General features: G+C 49.3%; 1 protein-coding gene across 6 annotated transcripts in view; it reads left to right on the plus strand.

Annotated features, from left to right (window-relative positions):
* Positions 1-2,637: 2,637 nt before the first annotated feature.
* CREBBP (CREB binding lysine acetyltransferase) overlaps positions 2,638-18,486 on the plus strand; it is a 95,115-nt gene continuing 79,266 nt past the window's right edge. For 5 of the 6 annotated variants that reach the window (XM_084296339.1, XM_084296344.1, XM_084296340.1 and 2 more), the window contains exons 1-2: positions 2,638-2,996; positions 16,080-16,792. In XM_084296339.1, the coding sequence (XP_084152465.1) occupies positions 2,912-2,996; positions 16,080-16,792 (798 nt within the window). In that variant the 5' untranslated portion in view covers positions 2,638-2,911. The remainder of the gene's footprint in view (positions 2,997-16,079; positions 16,793-18,486) is intronic. The other variant, XM_084296343.1, reaches the window with a different exon arrangement.

Here is an 18,486-nt window from a genome sequence, read left to right on the forward strand (position 1 = left end):
TGCTACTGCCTTGGCGTGCCACGTCACCGGGGCTTATACGACCTGCTTCTCAAGTTGGGAACCAGTATGGAAATCCACTGAAGCATATGAGCTCCAGTCCTATAAACCTGTTTCAGCCAGGAAAGTCTGTCTAGACAGAGTGCAGGCGTTTTTAAAGGCAGGAGCCCCAGCCGCCGCCTGGCGCCGCCGCCCGCTGGGGCCCCCGGTGCCTGAGCGCTGCCCCGGTGTGCGGCTGTGCCAGCCAGCAGCATGGGGACAGGCGGCCCTGGGGGATCGGGGGACACCGGGCCTGCTGGAAGCTGGACCCTCAGTGGGTCCGCAGCGGCCTCTTGCAGGCTGCTGGTGCCCAGGCTTGGGTGCTGGGGGCAGGTGTTTTGGCAAGGGATATGTGGGGCGTCCCCAAATCCTGTGGCATGAGGGGGCAGAGGATGAGGACAGTGCTGAGGGAAGCCAGCCATTGTGGGGGGACAACAGGCAGACAGGCATCAGGGGGACAAGTCCCCATGGCCTTGGCGTTGCCGCAAAACCCCACGGGAGGGCACAGGCTGGCAGGTCCTGAGGGTGCCGGGGGTGCTGAGAGGTGACACAGAGGGTCGTTGAGAAGGGGAATTTGTGGTGGGGCTGGGAGGGGACAGCGAGAGGGGGGAATGCAGGGGGATGCTGTGAGGGGACTGAGGGGAGACACTGTGAGGGGGCACACTGTGAGGGTAGACACTGTGAGGGGATGTGCTGTGAGGGGATACACGGAGGGGGCGCACTGAGGGGGCACACTGTGAGGGGATACACAGAGGGGGCACGCTGTGAGGGGACATGTTGTGGGGTGCCACACTGAAGGGACACGCTCAGGGGACATGTTGTGAGGGGATACACAGAGGGGGCATGCTGTGAGGGGACATGTTGTGGGGTGCCATACCGAGGGGGCACACTGTGAGGGGACACACTGAGGGGACATGTTGAGAGGTGCCACACTGAGGGGACATGTTAAGAGGGGATACACGGAGGGGGCACGCTATGAAGGGACATGTTTTGGGGTGCCACACCGAGGGGGCACACTGTGAGGGGACAAACTGTGAGGGGATACACGAAGGGGGCACACTGAGGGGACATGTTGCAGGGTGCCACACTGAGGGGACACGCTCAGGGGACACACTGTGAGGGGATACACTGAGGGGACATGCTGTGAGGGGCCATGTTATGAGGTGCCACACTGAGGGGGTATGCTGTGAGGGGATACACAGAGGGGGCACACTGAGGAGACTGTGAGGGTAGACACTGAGGGGGCATGTTGTGAGGGGGCACACTGAGGGGGCACACTGTGAGGGGACGCGCTGTGAGGGGATACACAGAGAGGGGACATTGTGAGGGGACATGTTGTGGGGTGCCACACTGAGGGGCCACGCTGTGAGGGGATGCATGGAGGGGGCACACCGAGGGGGGACATGTTGGGAGGGGACGGTGTGGGGGGACACACTGAGGGGACACACTGAGGGGACACGCTGTGAGGTGTCACACTGTGAGGGGACACGCTGTGAGGGGATACACGAAGGGGGCACGCTGAGGGGACATGTTGTGAGGTGCCACACTGAGGGGACACCCTGTGAGGGGGCAACAAGGGGTGCTACGAGGTGCCCGGCCGAGGCCAGCGGTTGAGTCTGAGGCGAACGACCGGGACGCCACACGGAGGAGGCGGCTGAGGGGAACTGAGAGGGGGCGACCGAGGGGGGGCGCGGCGAGCGGGCAGCGCGGAGGCACCGACGGCCAGCAGCCGGCAGCGGCGGCGGCCGCCCCCCTCCTCCTCCTCCTCCTCCTCCTCCCCAGGACACCGCGGAGCAACTGAGGACGAGCTCGGCTTTTCCGGCGCCGCTCGCGCCTTTCCGGCGGCGGCGGCCGGCGGCGGGGGCGGCGGGGAGGCGTGCCCGGTGCGCGGTGACGGAGCGCGCAGGCACCTCCCCGTCCCCGCCCCCATGGTCTCTGGAAAAGAGAAGAGAAAAAAAAACTTTTTTTTTTAATTGAGGAATCAACAGCCGCCATCTTGTCGCGGAGCCGGAGCGCGGCGCGAGCGGAGCGGGGCCGGGCCGGGCCGGGCCGGGGCAGCGGGGCCGCCCGCCGGGACACGGGGCAGCCGCGCCGGGCGCCGCAGACGGGCAGCGGGGCTCGGGGCCGCGGGGCAGCGCCGGACGGGGCCCGCCGGGCTCCGCCAGCGGGACCGGGAGCGGCGGCGGCGACCGCGGCGCGCTCATTGTTTTGGGGCGTTTTTTTTCCTAATTTTTCCCATTTTCTCTTTTTTTTTCCTCTCTTTTTTTTTTCCTCTCCCCCGCCTTCCTCCTCCTTCCTTCCTTTTTTTTTTTTTTTTTTTCTTCCCTCCCTTCCCTTCCCCTCCAAGCCCCAGCCTTTCCACCCCCCCCCCCCCCCACCTCCACCTCCACCTCTCCCGTTTTGGGTCCGCGGCTCAGAGCCGCGGGTGGGGGCGGCGGCGGCGGCGGCGGCGGAGGGGAGCGGGCGGCAGGGAGGGGGGGGGGGGGGGACCGGGAACCGGGGGCCGAGCCCCCCCCGGCATCGCGGAGAGGCCGAGGAAGGGCGGCGGGCGGGGGGGGGGGGGGGGGGGAAAGGAGGAGAGGCCCCGCTATGCTCCCCGAGTGACTGCCGGAGCCGCCATCCGGGCACCTCCTCGGCGGCGGCAGGGCGGGGGAGAGGCCGGGAGGAGCGAGGCCGGCAGGGAGGGGGCGCTTGGGTTCTTCCCCCCGAGCCCGCCCCGAGCCCTCCTCCCTGCGGCCTTGCTGCGGCCCCGGGTATGGGGGAGAGGGGGCCGCCGGCGGCCGGGCACTGAGCGGCGCTGTTGTTCGCCTTCCCCCTTCGTTCTTCTCCTCCGGGAGCGCCTCGGGACGGGCCCCGAGCGGCGGCGGCGGCTGCCATGGCGGAGAACTTACTCGACGGGCCGCCCAACCCCAAGCGAGCCAAGCTCAACTCGCCGGGCTTCTCCGCGAGCGACAGCACAGGTGAGACACCAGGGAGGGGGGGAGGGGGGTGTTTTGGGGTCCCCCCCCCTCTTTTAGGGGCGGGCGGGTGGGCCCGGAGACCGCTCGTCGCCGTACGGCGACGAGCGGTCTCCGGGCCCACCCGCCCGCCCCCCTTCTCTGAGGGGTCCCCACCCTTCCCCGGGGGTCCCCTCCTCTTTTTGGGGGTCCCCATGCTTCTCCTTCACCCCCCTCGCTTATCCCACCCTCCCCCCTCGCTGCCACCCCGCTCTGCGTCTCCGGGCTGTGCTGCGGAGCCTTAAAAAAAAAAAAAAAAAACTCAACGCCACATCCCTATCCTGCTTTTTTCATATATCTGTTGGTGTTATCCTCCTTCTGTCCCCCCCCCTCATCTCTGAGTGCGCTGAGATAGGTTTAAGGAGCTCGGTTCGACCTGCTCCGAGCTCTTTCCCCGTTTAAAATTTAAAATAATAATAATAAAAGAATTTGCAGACCCGCTCAGGCACTCAAGTTGGGATGAAATGCCCGGCAGCCCGGCGGTAGCTGCGACTCGTCCCCACGTCGCGGAGCGTCTTCGCCCCGCTTTTCTTGTCCGAGGGGGGTTCGTGGGTGATGAAACGCAGCAAAATTTCTTGTTCCCAGCGAGCGTGCGCCCACCGCGAGTACGCACGTGTGTGCATAAGCGCGTGTGTGCGTGTACTCAAGTCTTGAAGTGTTCCGTTTTAATTGCCGTCGTAGGGTCGTGTCGGGTGTTTGACTTGCACCTCTGTTCTCAGAGATTCCTGAATCTCGTCGGAGGGTCGGTGATAAGTTAATCGTGGTGTGCCTGCTGTGTTTTTATGGATAGAAAAAAAAATACTACTATAATTGAGCTGATAAATTTTGTGGGTTGTTTTTTTTTCAGTTTGCTTAGTGTGCATTTGGCAGTAGCTTACAGATACTTCAGGCTTTTTTTTTTTTTTTTTTTCTAATTCATGAAATCTTTTTATTTTCAACCTCCCAAGAAACATGCCAAAAAGAGAAAGAGTATTAAGAGTAAGAATTGGCAGAAAAATATCTAGGTGAGGTCTTGTGACTGAACGGCGTTAATCTCTTTTGTGGAAGTGACAGAATGCCATAGGGAAGGCTGATACGTAAGTTGCTACGAAATGCACCAGAGTAACCTGGGAAAAACACGATTTTTCTGAAATTCCTCAGACCTGTAGACTGTACGGGTAGCCAGGGAAGGCTGTTTGAAGCTGTCTCTCTCTCTTTTTTTTTTTTTTTTTTTTTTTTTGAAGTTCTCTTGGTCTGTTCTGGAATGCTTCAGTCATAATTACGTCCTGTTCAGCAAGTTCTAATGCGTCTCGGGGAGCTCTGTGCCGCGCTGGAGATGTAGGCTCCAGTATCTGCGGGAAGTTTTGCACGGCGCAGGGGGCCTTTGGCCAGCAGGGACGGAAAGCCCCACGTTGTGTCCTGGAGAAGTAGGGTTGTGTCCGTGGTGTTGTGCCGTGACCCCCAGGCAAAATGCCTCAATGCTGGAGAGCGCAGGTATGTTGGTGCACTTGGCGGTGCTTTTTCCAAAAACTACGTTTTAGATTGGATCCTAGCTGCCAAGGCTGCTGGTGGAAAGATTGCTGCATGCTTCTATGCATTGTATTAGGCAATGTAAGTGGTATGAGTGGTGATAGCTGTCAAATACCTGCTCCTGAACCCAAAACTGCCTGCTTTCTTGCTCTGGGGCTTAAATGAACAAGTTTTGGGACAACCTGGGAAGTTGTCTTTGTGTAGGTGGGCAGGCAGCGAGTTCTGGGATGGATAACTGAGTTGTAGCTGCAGTCGTAAACCCATGCCACTTGATGCTGCAGCTTACGTGCTGGGGACGTGCTTTCGAGACGTTTTGGTAGGCTGAGTTGTGCTGCTGCTGAACACGAAGTGTTCAGGCGCTCGTAAGCGAGCGTAGCAGCGCGATGGCGAAGGGTCTGGTGGCAGGCCTGAACATTCAGCAGAACACAACCACTCGCACCTGTTTATACTTCGCTTTATGCTTTGATGCGGTGATGTTAAGCAACTCTTTTTGTCAGGGTGAATTTTAGCCGCCTTTAATCTTTCTGGTAAAAATAGCGCCTTGGCTTACCATAGCGAAGTTTGTGCAGTCAAAATCAGTCTGCTTGCGTTCTGCAAAGCAGCTGAAACAACTGTCTGAGCGAAGGGAAAGCGGGGGAACTGAGGGGATATAACAGACAGGCTTGCTGTGAACATCGTTAAGGCTTCGCGATAGATTCTGCAGTTGTCTCGTTGCCCTTTGAATCGAAAAGGAAGGTTGAGACTCGGGGCTGGTAGCTGACCGTTACCGAGCAGCACTCGACGAGCTGGCTCGCACGCTGGAGTATCCACAGGAGAGATTTTCCCTTATCTAGCCAGGCAGGAGGAGTGCTTTTGTCTCATTACCTCTTTATTAGATACATAATAATTTTCATACCTAAGCGTTTGTATCCTTATTTATTTAAACTGTTACGAGGCATTTTGATCTAGCGTGTTGCAGGGTAAACACGGGTTTAGTACAAGAAGTAGAAATGCAGAAACTTTGGTAATGGCAGAATGTTGTTTTAATGGTGGGTGGTGTTACTGCTCCCAACGCTGCCGGTATTGATCGCTCAGCAGAACATGCAGCGATCTGGGGCTGGTCCTGGTCTGAACTCTGCACGCAGATTGTGGAAAGTGTGCCTGCACGGAGCGGCAGTACAGCCAGCATTCTTCAGGTGCCCTGTCACCGCCGCTCTGCAGATAGCTAGCTCGGTGGCGTTGTGTGCTGCACCGTGAGTAACGCATCCGTCGGAATTTGTTGCGTACCCTGCGGCCTGCTGCAGTCGTGGGGCTGTGCTAGCTCCAGAAGTGACAAGTGATAACGTGGGCCAGAGCAGAGGGTGTCCTGAGCTGTGGTACGAGTTAACGTACTCCTGAAGTAGGTGAAGTCGGAAAGAAGGTGAGATGAGCAGCTTCAGAAAGTCCATTAGAGCTGGATTTGCACCTCATACTTTCTCGTGTTTTTTTCACAGCTTCAGATCATAAACAGATTAAGTGGTGCAGCTGCTGTGAAAGCTGCAGGCTGAGAACTCCAGTAATTCACGTTTTCTGTACGGCCCGGTGTGGTAGCGTTGCGGCTCCCGTGTTTTAACACTGGGGAAAGACTGGGCTTGTCGCATGTTCCTTTGCCTGTGCTGAGATGAGCAGAGCTCTGCTTAGCTCCTGGGGAGCTACGGAACTTCACCGAGGGGAGTTTGTGTCTCAGTACGCGGCCTGATTTGATCTTGTTCTCTTGCAGTGTGCCAAAAACCGGGTAGGTGTATCTCTCAGGGGATTTGGCTTTTAGCTTTAAAAGAGAAGGTCCGCCTTTCGAACAAAGTAACTCAACGGAGACACCCAGGCTTTCTCAGCTAGCGTTCCCGTACGTAGCTGGGAGTTCAGGTGAACTGATTGCTCAGTTATCCAAGGCCAAACTTTGTGCGCATGAGAGCATTAGTGTGTGTGTCTAAGGGCTCATTCCTGCGGAGCGGAGAAGTTTCCCGGAAGCTGTTTAATTGGTGTGCTCGTTTTACATGACGCGAGCAAAACTTCAGTGTCAGTTGCGGACTGTAACAGTAAGAAATTGCTTTTATATGCACGCTTTCTCCATCTCTCTCTCTGGGACAAGAAAAAGAGTAATTCCAGTAAGGGAACAGGCTTGGATTTCTAAGCAGAAAACCAGGAGAAGAAATGCTTTCTCTGAAAAGAAGTAGGTGAAGGCGTGTGTGGAGTTCTGACTTGCCACGGGAATGCCTTTTATTCCGTGGCACTTGTACTGTAACTAGCTGGGATAGGAAAAATGCAGCGTGTGATATTTTATGGCTGTATTGTTTCTTGCCATATATGTAATGGTGGATGAGGGATGCCACGCCAAGCAGCAGTGTTTACTTTCTGAGCTGTCTGAAGTTTGACACAAGTTGCATTGCTTTGCACCTGAAGCGGCTGACCTGCCTAGCGCTGTGCCAGCAGTCGTCGTCTGGGCCAAGAGATTCGAGAGATTAGAAATTGGTTCGCTTGTTGAGGATCTAACACAGCACATTTGTGCCAATTCACAAAGCACTGCTAATAGCAGGGTTTTCTATGGTTTCTCATCGGGGGGAGATTTTTGTAGATTTCTCCAAGGAGTTTGACGCTAACATCTGCATGAGATGACAAAGTTGAGCAGAAGGTCTGCCAGTCTAATTCTATGTGACAGTCTATATGCGGTTGTTTCCCCCTGCTTTTTTTTTTTTATTATTCATGTTTTGACTGATAGTTGCATATATGCTTGGGATTTTATCACATTGATTCATTTTCTTCATGATTTGAAATTAACACGGCTCCTGGAGAAGGCCTGCCAACACCAGACGAGAATAAAGGCTGTGCTCGGGGGGGTCAGTCTTTGTTGTACCCTGGAGATCTCTTGATAGCTTGTGAAATAATTCCCAGTTTTCTGTTGCAGATTATTCACTTTCTATTCTGGCTGAATGTTCCTTGGAGTCATAGTCCAGTGCCACTAATTATTTCCACAGCAACATGCTGAGTTCCGATACTCTATCTGCAACTTCACATTAAAAAATCCACCTATCCTCGGTGTTTATTTCTACTGAAGGCTTTGCTCTCTGTTGTTACCTGCTAATAGAGAATAATGTGAGCAAAAATGTTGCTGTTTTATCAAAATACTGCAGTTTAATGAGAAATCAGGGGGAGTCGAAAAACAGGATTTGAAAAAAACTGGGGTTTGTTCTTATACAATGAAAAAGCATGTGGGACAACTTAGAAATCTGACACTTCCATCCTAATTTGGTTTACACTTTCAAGAATTTTTGCTTTGTAAATCTTCCTTTTAACATATGTTATGTTTTCCATCTGTCTTCTCAGATGTCTAAGATACAGCGCGAACCTAAATCTTTTATTTGGAATTCTCTCTTTAATAGCAATGTCTCGACAAATACTATATTGTGCAGAATCATAGCGTGAATCAAAAGAAAACTGAAACTTCCATTATCAGGGGTAATTCACAATCACAAGGAACTCAGAGTCTCAATCTTTAGGGCACAGACACGCCAAAGGTTTGCTTCATCTAACCATTGAGGTGTAAGAATCTTTTTTATTTGGGAAGTTGGATAAATACAGGATCTTTGGTCTGCAGCTGCTTTATGTGTATAGAGAGGGACGTGAAGTTGTCTGCTTCTCTGAGGGTCTTCTTCAGTGCTGTGGGGATGTGCTAAGGACGTCGGTGCTGCCCCACGAGCTACTCTCTCTAGGTGATGAGCCTCCCAGGAAGCTGCTGCTGGGTGTCTGAGGTCCTCGTGTGCACCAGCAGCTGCCTGTTGTGCAGGGGGAAGGAAAAGGGGATTTGAGGTTCCAGCCCCTCCATCTGCGTCGCACCTGAAGAGCACAAGCTTCTTGTCTCTCCCTGCCCGCCCAGCTTTGCCACAGCCCGCGCTTTGATGACTGCTTTAGTGGGTGTCACTGCGCGGGTGACGCAGCTTCTGTGTCATCTCCGGCGTGGCGTTATCTCATGGGGCGAAGAAAGCTGGAAACTTCAAGTGCTGCTCGCTTCTGTTGTGGCTGTGAAGTTTTTTCCAAAGTTTCATAGACTCCATTAAGGAAAGTATTAATGAGAAGGCAGCGAGCAGGGGCTGCTCTGAATCAGTGCTTTACAACAAAACGGATTTGAGCAGGTATTGTGTTTTTGTATGCAGTTAGTTAGAGTTGGAAGCTTTTTTAGAGTGAAATTATTTAAAAGTTAAAAAAAAAATAAAAAATAAAGTGCATGTCTGCTGTTGCTTCCGTATGTGCGTTTGGTGTATTCTGTGTTGTGTGTTCTTGCACAGATGAATTTGAATTGCTGAACAAACCACCCTTTGCTTGTAATTTGGTACCAGAAATAGGGAGGAAAAGCGGCATTAAAACAAAGAGAAAGGAAACATGATTTTTGAGCTATTATAAATCACAAAGGAGACAGAAAACTTGCCTGTTTTATTGTAATCTTGCACAATGTTTAATTCTTTTTGTTTCATAATACTACTTCAAGTGCACATTAATCATTGCCATTTCAGTCTTTGCAGAAATAGATCTGTTCTGGGCTTGTAATACAGAAGGTGCACAAAGGTGAGGACTTCACAGAAGGACTTGTGCAGCTGAAGGGAACGTTTGAGCAGCCTGAGCTAAAAAGCAGCGTTAGGATGGAGTTCTCACCACCCATGCCATCAGTCATAGTGGGCAGGATGCAGGAGTGAAAGATTTAAAATCTGAAACACCTTGTGCGAGCCTGTGTATTTGATAAGAAGTCTCCAGCCAGAGGATGTCACAGTGAAAGTTTGCTTGTCAAGATATTTCACACCGTGGTGAGCTATCTGCTGATTTTGTTCCCAGATGTGCAGTGAGGGTGGCACAGCCTGAGCATGAAGCAATGGATCTGTCAGTTGTGTGAGCTAACCGAAGGCATTCTCATGCTGACACTCTGTTTAGGTGTGCATTTCATGCTGCCTTAAGCAAGGGCTCGCTGTTTATTACTGGATTCTCAGATGATTTTGCTTTAAATGGCTGTCCTGAATGTTAATGTTTTGTCAGCTGTTAAAATAGGGCAACAGAAAAGATACTTGTGTTTGTGATAGGGTGAGAAAGTGAGACCCCGCTTCCATTAATGTGCTCCAAGAACCCTGAAATATTTAATCTTAATCAGGATGATCCCATAAAAGAAAAGTTAATGCGACCAGCGTGTCCACTCGGTGAAGACACCTTGAGAAGCAGTTAAGGGGAAGAGCAGTTACAGAGAGGCTTTGTAGGACCAGAGGAAGGGAAAGTTAATCCAGCATTTGCCATCCAGTACTTCCAGAGTAGACCGGAGTGAGCGTTCCTGGGATTCTTTTGCATGTTTTTTGGTTTTGCTTTTTTGGGGTTCTCTTTCCCCTCTGGCATCTGGGAAGAGATGAGACTAGCTCCTTATCTGAGTGCATTCTGCGGAGTTTCTTCTGTACATGAACTTTGGTACCGGGTACATTTAACATCCCCTCGTATACTACTTTGTGTCAGTAGTGGAATACTCAAGTAATCTGTGTGCTGCTGTTAACTTTTTTTTAAGTAGAAGCATACTAAGTCTGAAAACAGTGATTATTCCTGAAGTTAGTACCTTAGCTTTTTCTGGACCTTTAACACATTGTATTTTCATTGTGAATGTAGCAAAAGAGAGATGGTGGAGGTGGTTTGGATAGGTACAGCAGAGAGAGAAACATGAGGTAACGACTTGGTGATACACAGTATGTGAGTGGAAAGAGAGGCTGGGAGCTAAACTCAGTGTAAACAGGGCTTTCAGCTTATACCATTTTCTTTTTTTTTTTTCTTTTTTTTTCAGGGAGGTAAGAGAGAAGGGGGGCAGAGGAGCTGAACTTCCCTGTACCAGGCAGTTGCTTGGTCTCACGCATATCAGTTGTGGTTTTGGGGACTGAGCTGCGTTTACTTTTCCCTTCCTGAGCGGTCGGGCGGCAGCCGGGAGCGATTTTAAAGCTGAGTCGCTGCTTCGTGGTATTGCAGCAGAGGCTAGCAGAGAACGAACAGATTCTTCCCTTTTTCGTTAACTTTTTTGATTTGTTTGCTTTGTGTAATGAGCTTCAGTTTTGAAAAGTCACTTAGTTGCTGAAGACTTATAAAAATAGATTGAGAGAGATTTTTTTTAGGAGCTTGAAATTACTTTTACTCATTCTCAAGATTAACTGTATGCTAAGCTGGTAGCGTCCCTTTTGGTTATTGGAACATACAGAATTCATTTTGTATCAAAATTAATTGATTTGGGGAACTTATCACTGCTTAGTTGTACCCTGAACAGTGTTTGTGAAGTGTGCTTCGCCAGAAGGCGAGTTGTAAAGGAAGCAGGGAGGGATCGAACGCCTCCATCTCAGTGCCCCGTGCCCCAAATCCCAGCAGCAGGAGAGCAAAAGGAGGCAAGCGTTGGGCCCGTTTTCAAGAAGGGCTGAAAGGATGATTCAGGCAACTACAGACCGGTCAGCCTGCTTCCCATCGCGGGGGGAGGTCCTCCAGGAAAAAGTCTCTGGGCGGGGAACAGTCAGCATCGATTTATTAAGGTTAAATCACGCCTGACAAGCCTGATTGCCTTCTGTGATTAAAAGGACTGGGCCGGGGGCAGGGGGAAGGCAGTGGATGTTGTTTACCTCAACCTGAGCGAGGCTTCCAGCCTGATCCCCCGCAATGTCCTTGCTTCCAGCTCGGGATGGTGTGGTCCGGAGGAGTGGGTGGCTAAGGTGGGTGCTTTTAAAACAAAAGCAAACAAAACAAACAAAAAGGCTGGATGGCTGGGCTCGGGAAGTGGTGCTCAGTGGGATGCATTCAGCTGCAGGCCAGTCAGAGGAGAGTCTGGGGGGGTCTGTATGAGTCTGCAGGGGTCTGTACGGAGCGAGTCTGTGCTGGTGTCCTTATCAAGGGCCTGGGGCAAGTGACAGTGCTGGGGGATGTGCCAATACGGGGTGGGTGGCCACCCAGAGGGGCCAGAGGGGAGGGCTGGGGGGCCGGGTTGCTGCCAAACTCCAGCCTTCTGTCCAGCAGCCCTGCCTCTGGCGAGGGAGCACTGTGATAATTAGCCTAATGAGGTTCCTGGGGGTTAAGTAGCTAGGAAGTCTGGAGGCAACGCTCACTTCTGTGTATCGATGGACAAAATTCAAATACAATCTGCTGACTTAGGAACGAGCGAAGCAAAGCAGGACTTCTCTCTCATCCCAAACACAAATAGTTCAAAAGATTGGGCAGAAAGGAGTTAATTATTCAAATCTCCTCTTACACAAGCCGTAACCAGTTGGGGCTCATCCATGTGCCCGCTAATGGATCCCTTGTTTTCCCCCTGCCCCTTCCACCCGGTCTTTGGCGTCTCCTCAGCCCACCCAGGTCCCTCGTTGCTGGCTTTCATGGCCTGGTCGCTGAACGTCAGCTTCTGAGAAAGCAGCAGTCTGCTTTGGGAAGCCGAAAGCCAGCGTCAGATGCCCGTCAGTCTTTGTGCCTGCCTCGTTAGGTGAAGTCGCTAATGTAAAATTTCCTTACTGGAAATTTTTTTTTTTTTTTTTTCCTACGAGGGCATTTTTAATTGCTCTTAAAACTTTAAATGTGCTAATTGTCTTTTATGAAACAATAAATTACAGAATCCTCAAACCTCAGAAGGAGGCTGGGGTGGATGTGGTAATTGCTGCCTGCGCCGAACAGTGTGGCCATTGAGCCGAGTTACCTGCCATCGAATTGTAGGGAATGGCTGCGGCTCTGAACTGTTGAGGCTTTGTCTGCTGGGGTCTGGCGTGATTGAAAGAAGCCTTACAAAACAAAATTGGGCTCACTGAAATGTAACAGCTCTGTTGGCATGAAAAGAAAGACACAGTGAAAATACTGCCAGTGCGCCGGGACTTCCAGGGTGACTTCAGCGTCGACTCCGTGGATGGGCAGCCGACGTTTGTGGCAGGGAAACTCCCAGTCACGTCCAGGCGAAGACAGCTCCGAAAAATTGAAGCCGAGTTTGGTAGTTGGCCACCTGCTTTAGCATCTTAAACATATGACAAAGAAATGCCGTGGAGTGTGTCACCTCTCCAGGCTGGCCTGAAGGAGCCAAGGGGGGAAAGTTTTAATGGCTGCTGGAAGCGTTGTCCAGGATGGCAAACAGCTTACATTTGAGCCCAAAAAACTGAAATGAGGGGAACCTGTGTTTGTCTCCTGTGTGTGAAAAGAGATGCTCAAAGAACACAAAATTCTCAGTTTGGAAAAGGAGCCCTTTGGAAAAAGTGGGTGGGTTCTGATGCTTCAGTGCTTCCCCTTCCCGTCCAAAAGATGTGGTATCTGTGGGTTTTGGCTCTTTGTTTTAGAGGCCATTTGGGTTTATGTTAGCAGAGATAAGGAGGGGTATAGAAGAGGTGCTACCACATTGATCTCTAGCCCATGACTTCCTGAGCACTGAAATAAGTGTGTTTGTTGTGGGTAAGGGAGGCTGACCTCCTTCAGAACTGCTCTGTTCTGCTGTGCGACAGCAAGCAGGGGGTTGAGAGATGCAACGGGTACAAAACTGGGTGAGTGGAGCAGGACTGCTCTGTTTGGGTGTATTTTGTGCATTGCTTTTGATAACTTTGTTTAAATTCACGGGAATATCTTGATTTTTTTTTTTAATTTTTTTTAGGCTTTTGGTAGATGCTGTTTATTTTGAGAACTAGTTGAAGCACCGAGGATGTGATCAGTTGTGTTCTTGTGAGGATGGGGGGAGGTCAGTTCCCATTTCGCCAGTAGATATGGGTCGTTCCCATTAAGGCAGACTTCTCCATGTGTATATAAGTACACGTATGTATAACTGCCAAGACAATCCCTTATCTTTATAGATTTGTTGCAGACATGCTTAAGTAGACTTCAGTTTTCTGTTGTGTAACTGTGAAATGCCTCGTGTTGATTTAATCGTTGCCCGAACTCTTGAATACTTGGTGAATTTTTACACGGCCGCTGTGCTAAGCTGTTTACCTGCTTTGTATTTTCCTGCAGGCAGAGCTGTAAACTTTCCATGCCTAACATTAATGTATAGACTTTTTACAGGAGCTTAAGAGTGGTAGAATATTTTAAGTATTCCCAAATGCTTGCTTCACTCTTTTCATAAACTGCAAAAACATTTCCAGTCCTTGGCTCTGGCACCATGGTTGAGAGTCCAGCCAGTGAAACAGAAAAATTTGAGCACTGCAGCTCCAGCATCCTGTTTTGAAATACAACTGGAAAAAAACTTCTCCGTTTCTTTTCTTTTCAAGCCGTAGCAACATCTGTCCCCCCTCCTTTTTGTTGCTCATCTCCCTCTGGCCGTACACAGCCACACACACATGGCTGGCCCTTTTTGTTCTTGAAAAACGAGCAGTTTTAGTGCAGAAGCTTGGAAAAACAGCGTTCCTGGGATTTACACAAGTTCCCTGAACAAGTGCTTTAAGCCTCAACGTGCCCGATGAGCTGGGGTGACCAGAAGTGCTTAAGGAAGGCCAAGTCTCAGACAGGGCCCTGCTGGTCCAGAGAGGAGCTGCTCTCGGGGCCATGTGTGGGGTTAAATCTGAAATGTTGGGAGAGGAAAAGTGGAACAAAAGGGTTTGGGAAGAGGCACCCAACACCCAGCGGTTGTGTGCCAAGAGGAAGAGGGATGATGATGAAGTGATCGCCAAAACATGCAGTACACAGGGACTTTTGTAAAAGATGTTCAAAGGTGAATTGAACGACCGAAGGGTAGCAAATAAGAGAGAAACGAAGAATACTTTAGTGATGAACAAAATTGGCTTAAGAAAATACTGGTTTGCTCCTTCCCTGCTTGGTCTGTTCCTGAGCCGTAGCGCGTTTCGTCACGGCCAGCCTCCCGCAAGCTTATAAGGATGCTTCGGGGCCAGATACGTGCAGCCTCATACAGGGGCGAATCGAACGTTTTTGCGCATGTTACTGAGATGATTGGTGTCGTTCCGTGGTCGCTGTAGCACATCTAAAATGCGTGCTTGTTTTTCTCCAGCTGGGATGAATTGAGAATTTGAATGCTGATGGCATGCGTTGTGTTCCAGCATACTGGAAGTTAATGGTAGTACAGCCTAGCTGTGTGATGCAGGTGAAATGTGTTGTGGGTTTTGTTGCTGTTTTTTGTTTTTTTTTTTGTTTTTTTTTTTTATGCACTTGGTGTGGTCCAGTTTGTTGCTTCCTGAATGAGATGATGGCGCTGCTGCAGCCTGAGTCTTGTGCTAGTTTTTCCTCCTGGAAGAGTGAGTTGAATGTTTAAGATGACGAAGCATTTGGGATTTCCTTCTTTAGAAGAGAACTTCTGTTTGCTCTAACCTAGAAACGTTTTGTTAGTCTGTTTCTCACTCCGAGGGGCTAGGATTCTTCAGGGCTGACTTTCCAGGGGCACAATAACATTTCAATACAGTTCTGTTATGTTATAGTAGAAAGTGGTTGTTTTAGATCATGCCCTTGGACTGCAAAACTTTTCAGCGGTGTGTCGTGTTTGAACAGCTGCTCTGATGAACCGGGGCTGGTCTGCTGATGGCTCTTATTAATGTGGATGTACACACTTGTCCTCATGTCTTCAGATACGGAATTAAAAATTACCTATATACAATCAGATCACTTTGTATTTCTAGTTAAATACCTAAAATAACACTCTTACACAGACACCACTTACAATGTGTAATAAAACATTTTGGTGAACCTGAGCTGCTAATCTTAACAAACAAAACACAACTTCTTATTTTTAATGAATTTCGGTGTTCTGGTCAAAGCAGTTCCTTCAAGGGGCTTAATGAAGACTTGATTGATTTATTTTGCCCATCTGGACAGCGTGTGGATTACCTCTGTCAATATTGGCCATGATAAATGAGGGCTGGGCACTTGGAGAGCAATTTGAATTATTTGAGCTGTTCAGGCGTTATGAGGAGAAAATGCTGGAGTGTCTTTGAGGTCGTACGTCATGGGGGAAAAATGATGAGAAACGGATATTGAAAGCATTTCTATGAGACTGGGAGCAAACTACTACGTAGTGGCTCTGTTTTGCTTAAGCATTGAAGTGTAGCTGGAAGAAGTCTTTGGCCATACGCAAACAGAAGTTGCAGTGTTGAGGTAGGATTGTTGGATGAAATGGGGTTACTCGAGAGGTCAGGGAATGTGATGTGATAGCTCTTCTGGGAGAGCAAATCCATTGGAAAACCTCCCTTGATATTTCTGCTGTTTTCTTTTAGCCCAAAAAAAAATAAAAAAGGGACTTAGGTCAGATGACGCTGTTCGTTCCACCTCCATTTCTTAAGCATGGTACAGTGTTGTGTCAAATCATGCCAAAAGCCCTACTTCCTGGCCTGTGTTTTACCCTGTGATTTTGTGTGTACACCGTGTGCCATCAGGGACTGTGCTTTCTGAAGGGTGCCAGAGTTCACAGCAGTGGGCACTCGCCACCAACATTGACAGTCTTGGGTGAAGTTCGGCCTAAACGTGTGACATTGACTACATACAAGACAAGTATGTAGTAACGTAGGTGAATATTTTAGTCGCTTACTTATTGTGTTTTCTGACTTGTGTTTCTGCTTTAACTTGCAGATTTTGGATCTTTGTTTGACTTGGAAAATGATCTTCCTGATGAGCTGATCCCCAATGGCGAGTTGGGCCTTTTAAACAGCAGTGGGAACCTCGTTCCAGATGCGGCTTCCAAACACAAGCAACTTTCCGAACTTCTAAGGGGAGGCAGCGGCTCTTCCTTAAACCCAGGAATTGGAAATGTGAACTCGAATAGCCCTGTCCAGCAGGGAGTTGGTAGTCAAGTTCAAGGGCAGCCGAACAGTGCTAATATCGGTAATCTGGGTGCTATGGGTAAGAGCCCTTTGAACCAGGGAGACTCGTCTGCTTCAGGCCTGGCAAAGCAAGTAGCCAGCACCTCTGGACCTACCACACCTGCATCACAAACACTGAACTCTCAAGCACAAAAACAAGTGGGGATGGTGACGAGCAGCCCTGCAACATCACAGACTGGACCTGGAATATGTATGAATACTAATTTCAGTCAGACACACCAGAGCCTTCTCAACAGTAATTCTGGTCACAGTTTAATGAATCAGCCTCAGCAAGGACAAGGGCAGGTAATGAATGGATCTCTTGGGGCAGCTGGAAGAGGAAGGGGAGCAGGAATGCAATATTCTGCCCCTGCCATGCAGGGGAATGCAGGCAGTGTGCTGGCAGAGACTTTAACCCAAGTATCTCCACAGATGGCTGGTCACACCGGACTGAACACAGCACAGACAGGAGCAATGACAAAAGTATGTATATATGCTTTAGTATATCCAATTTATTGCACTTGTGAGTTTTTGGTTTTCTAAATACCTGTGTGGAAAAAGGGAAAAAATGAATGGACTCCTTTTTCTGCAACAGAACTAAAGAATGCGCTTTCATGAGTCTGTAGTTACAGGTTTCAGTCAGCAGTGATATCCTGAATGATGGTTGAAGCAGTATTTCTCATGTGATCAGAAATGAAAGCACTTGTTTAAAAAACACCTTGCTCTGTATCTTAGCAGGCTGAATTAGAAAACAAGAGCTTAAACTTGCGAGAAGAAAACAGTATTACTTCTGTGCAGGATCTCATTTTATCTGCCAGGCAGCAGGATCTTTATTTAAAGCAACATGAAATCTGTTAAAGCTCTAAGTTTGAAGGGGCAGAGGTACAGCTACTGGTCCTCTTGTCAAGGTCCACTGTCAGCAGCTGTGCAGTGAATATATTTTTTTAAATACAGAAGCACTGATCTGAAAACATTAAATTTCACATGGATTGCCAAGCCAGTGCAAAATTCACAAAAGGGAAGGGTGGTGGCTGGGCAAGAAGTAATTCAGGGGCTGTTACGGATTGGGGCAGGGAGTATATATACCTGGAAGTATCTACCTCTGTCTTGGGATACTGCTCTGATCCCTGCTTGACACAGTCATTGTTTTTTAGCTCTTGACTTGCCTGGTATAAGCATAGAGAAATGATTAGAGAAGGAGATTGCTGCTCCTCCTGTCTCAGCTGGGAAGCAGTGCACCTCATTTCTTGTTTGTGTTGCTTTGGTGTAGTTCCTTCCTAGAATTTTGATGGCAAAACCACTCTATTCTGGTATACAGAAGAGAATTGCATCTCTACTTTTTTTATCTATCCATAAACCACTAGTCGTTATCATTGTAATTTATTAATAACGGAGTCTTAATGGATGTGTTAAGAATTCTGGAAAAAAAATCATTGCCTGACAAAGGCAAACCTGTGTACTCAAGAAATGTTGCCATCATTGTGGAACTGCACAGTTCATTTAGTTTTTGAAAATAAAAATACAAGAAACATTCCACTGGCACTGAAAGCGATCCTGTTGTTTAAGGAGGAGATGCCTGTGCTCTGGGTGACGGTCATAGCACATAAAAGTGAGTGTGTCTGTCTCTAGCATCCAAATCGGTTACATTTGCCATGTGGAGGGATTGGTCTGCACAGAAAGAAATAAGTTTTGTTTCTTTTTTCTTTGTATCTGGGGGAAGAGTGACAAATTCTGATTACCTGGTGTAGCTGATTTCTGTAAATTCATGGATATCTGAGTTCAGGAGTAGATTTTCCCTAGCCACTGCACAGTTACATAGTGAAACTACTGATTTTTTGGTGTGAACTAATTTAAGTAGAATACCCCCAAGCAAGGGGCCTTGCCTAAGGTCTTACCTGACTGAATGTACATGGCTCTGCTGGGAGAGGCTCTGTGATGTCTCGGTTTCTTTTAAGCAACCCCACCCCAGTAAGGAATAGATTAGAATAGAACAGAACAAATTGCATTTTTCAAGGATTTCAGTCTTAGCCTGAAGCCAGCTGCAAGTGGGATTCACCAGCTGAGGAAGATGGTCTGCATGTTTTCAGCGTGATTCAGGTTCAAGAAGTAAAGTTAATTTTGCATGGATTATGTTGGAAAAGAGTCGTGGAAGTACCCCGATTGTGCACGTCAGTAGT

This window comes from Netta rufina (genome assembly GCF_964035555.1).
Source record: "Netta rufina genome assembly, chromosome: 15".
Taxonomy (NCBI): domain Eukaryota; kingdom Metazoa; phylum Chordata; class Aves; order Anseriformes; family Anatidae; genus Netta; species Netta rufina.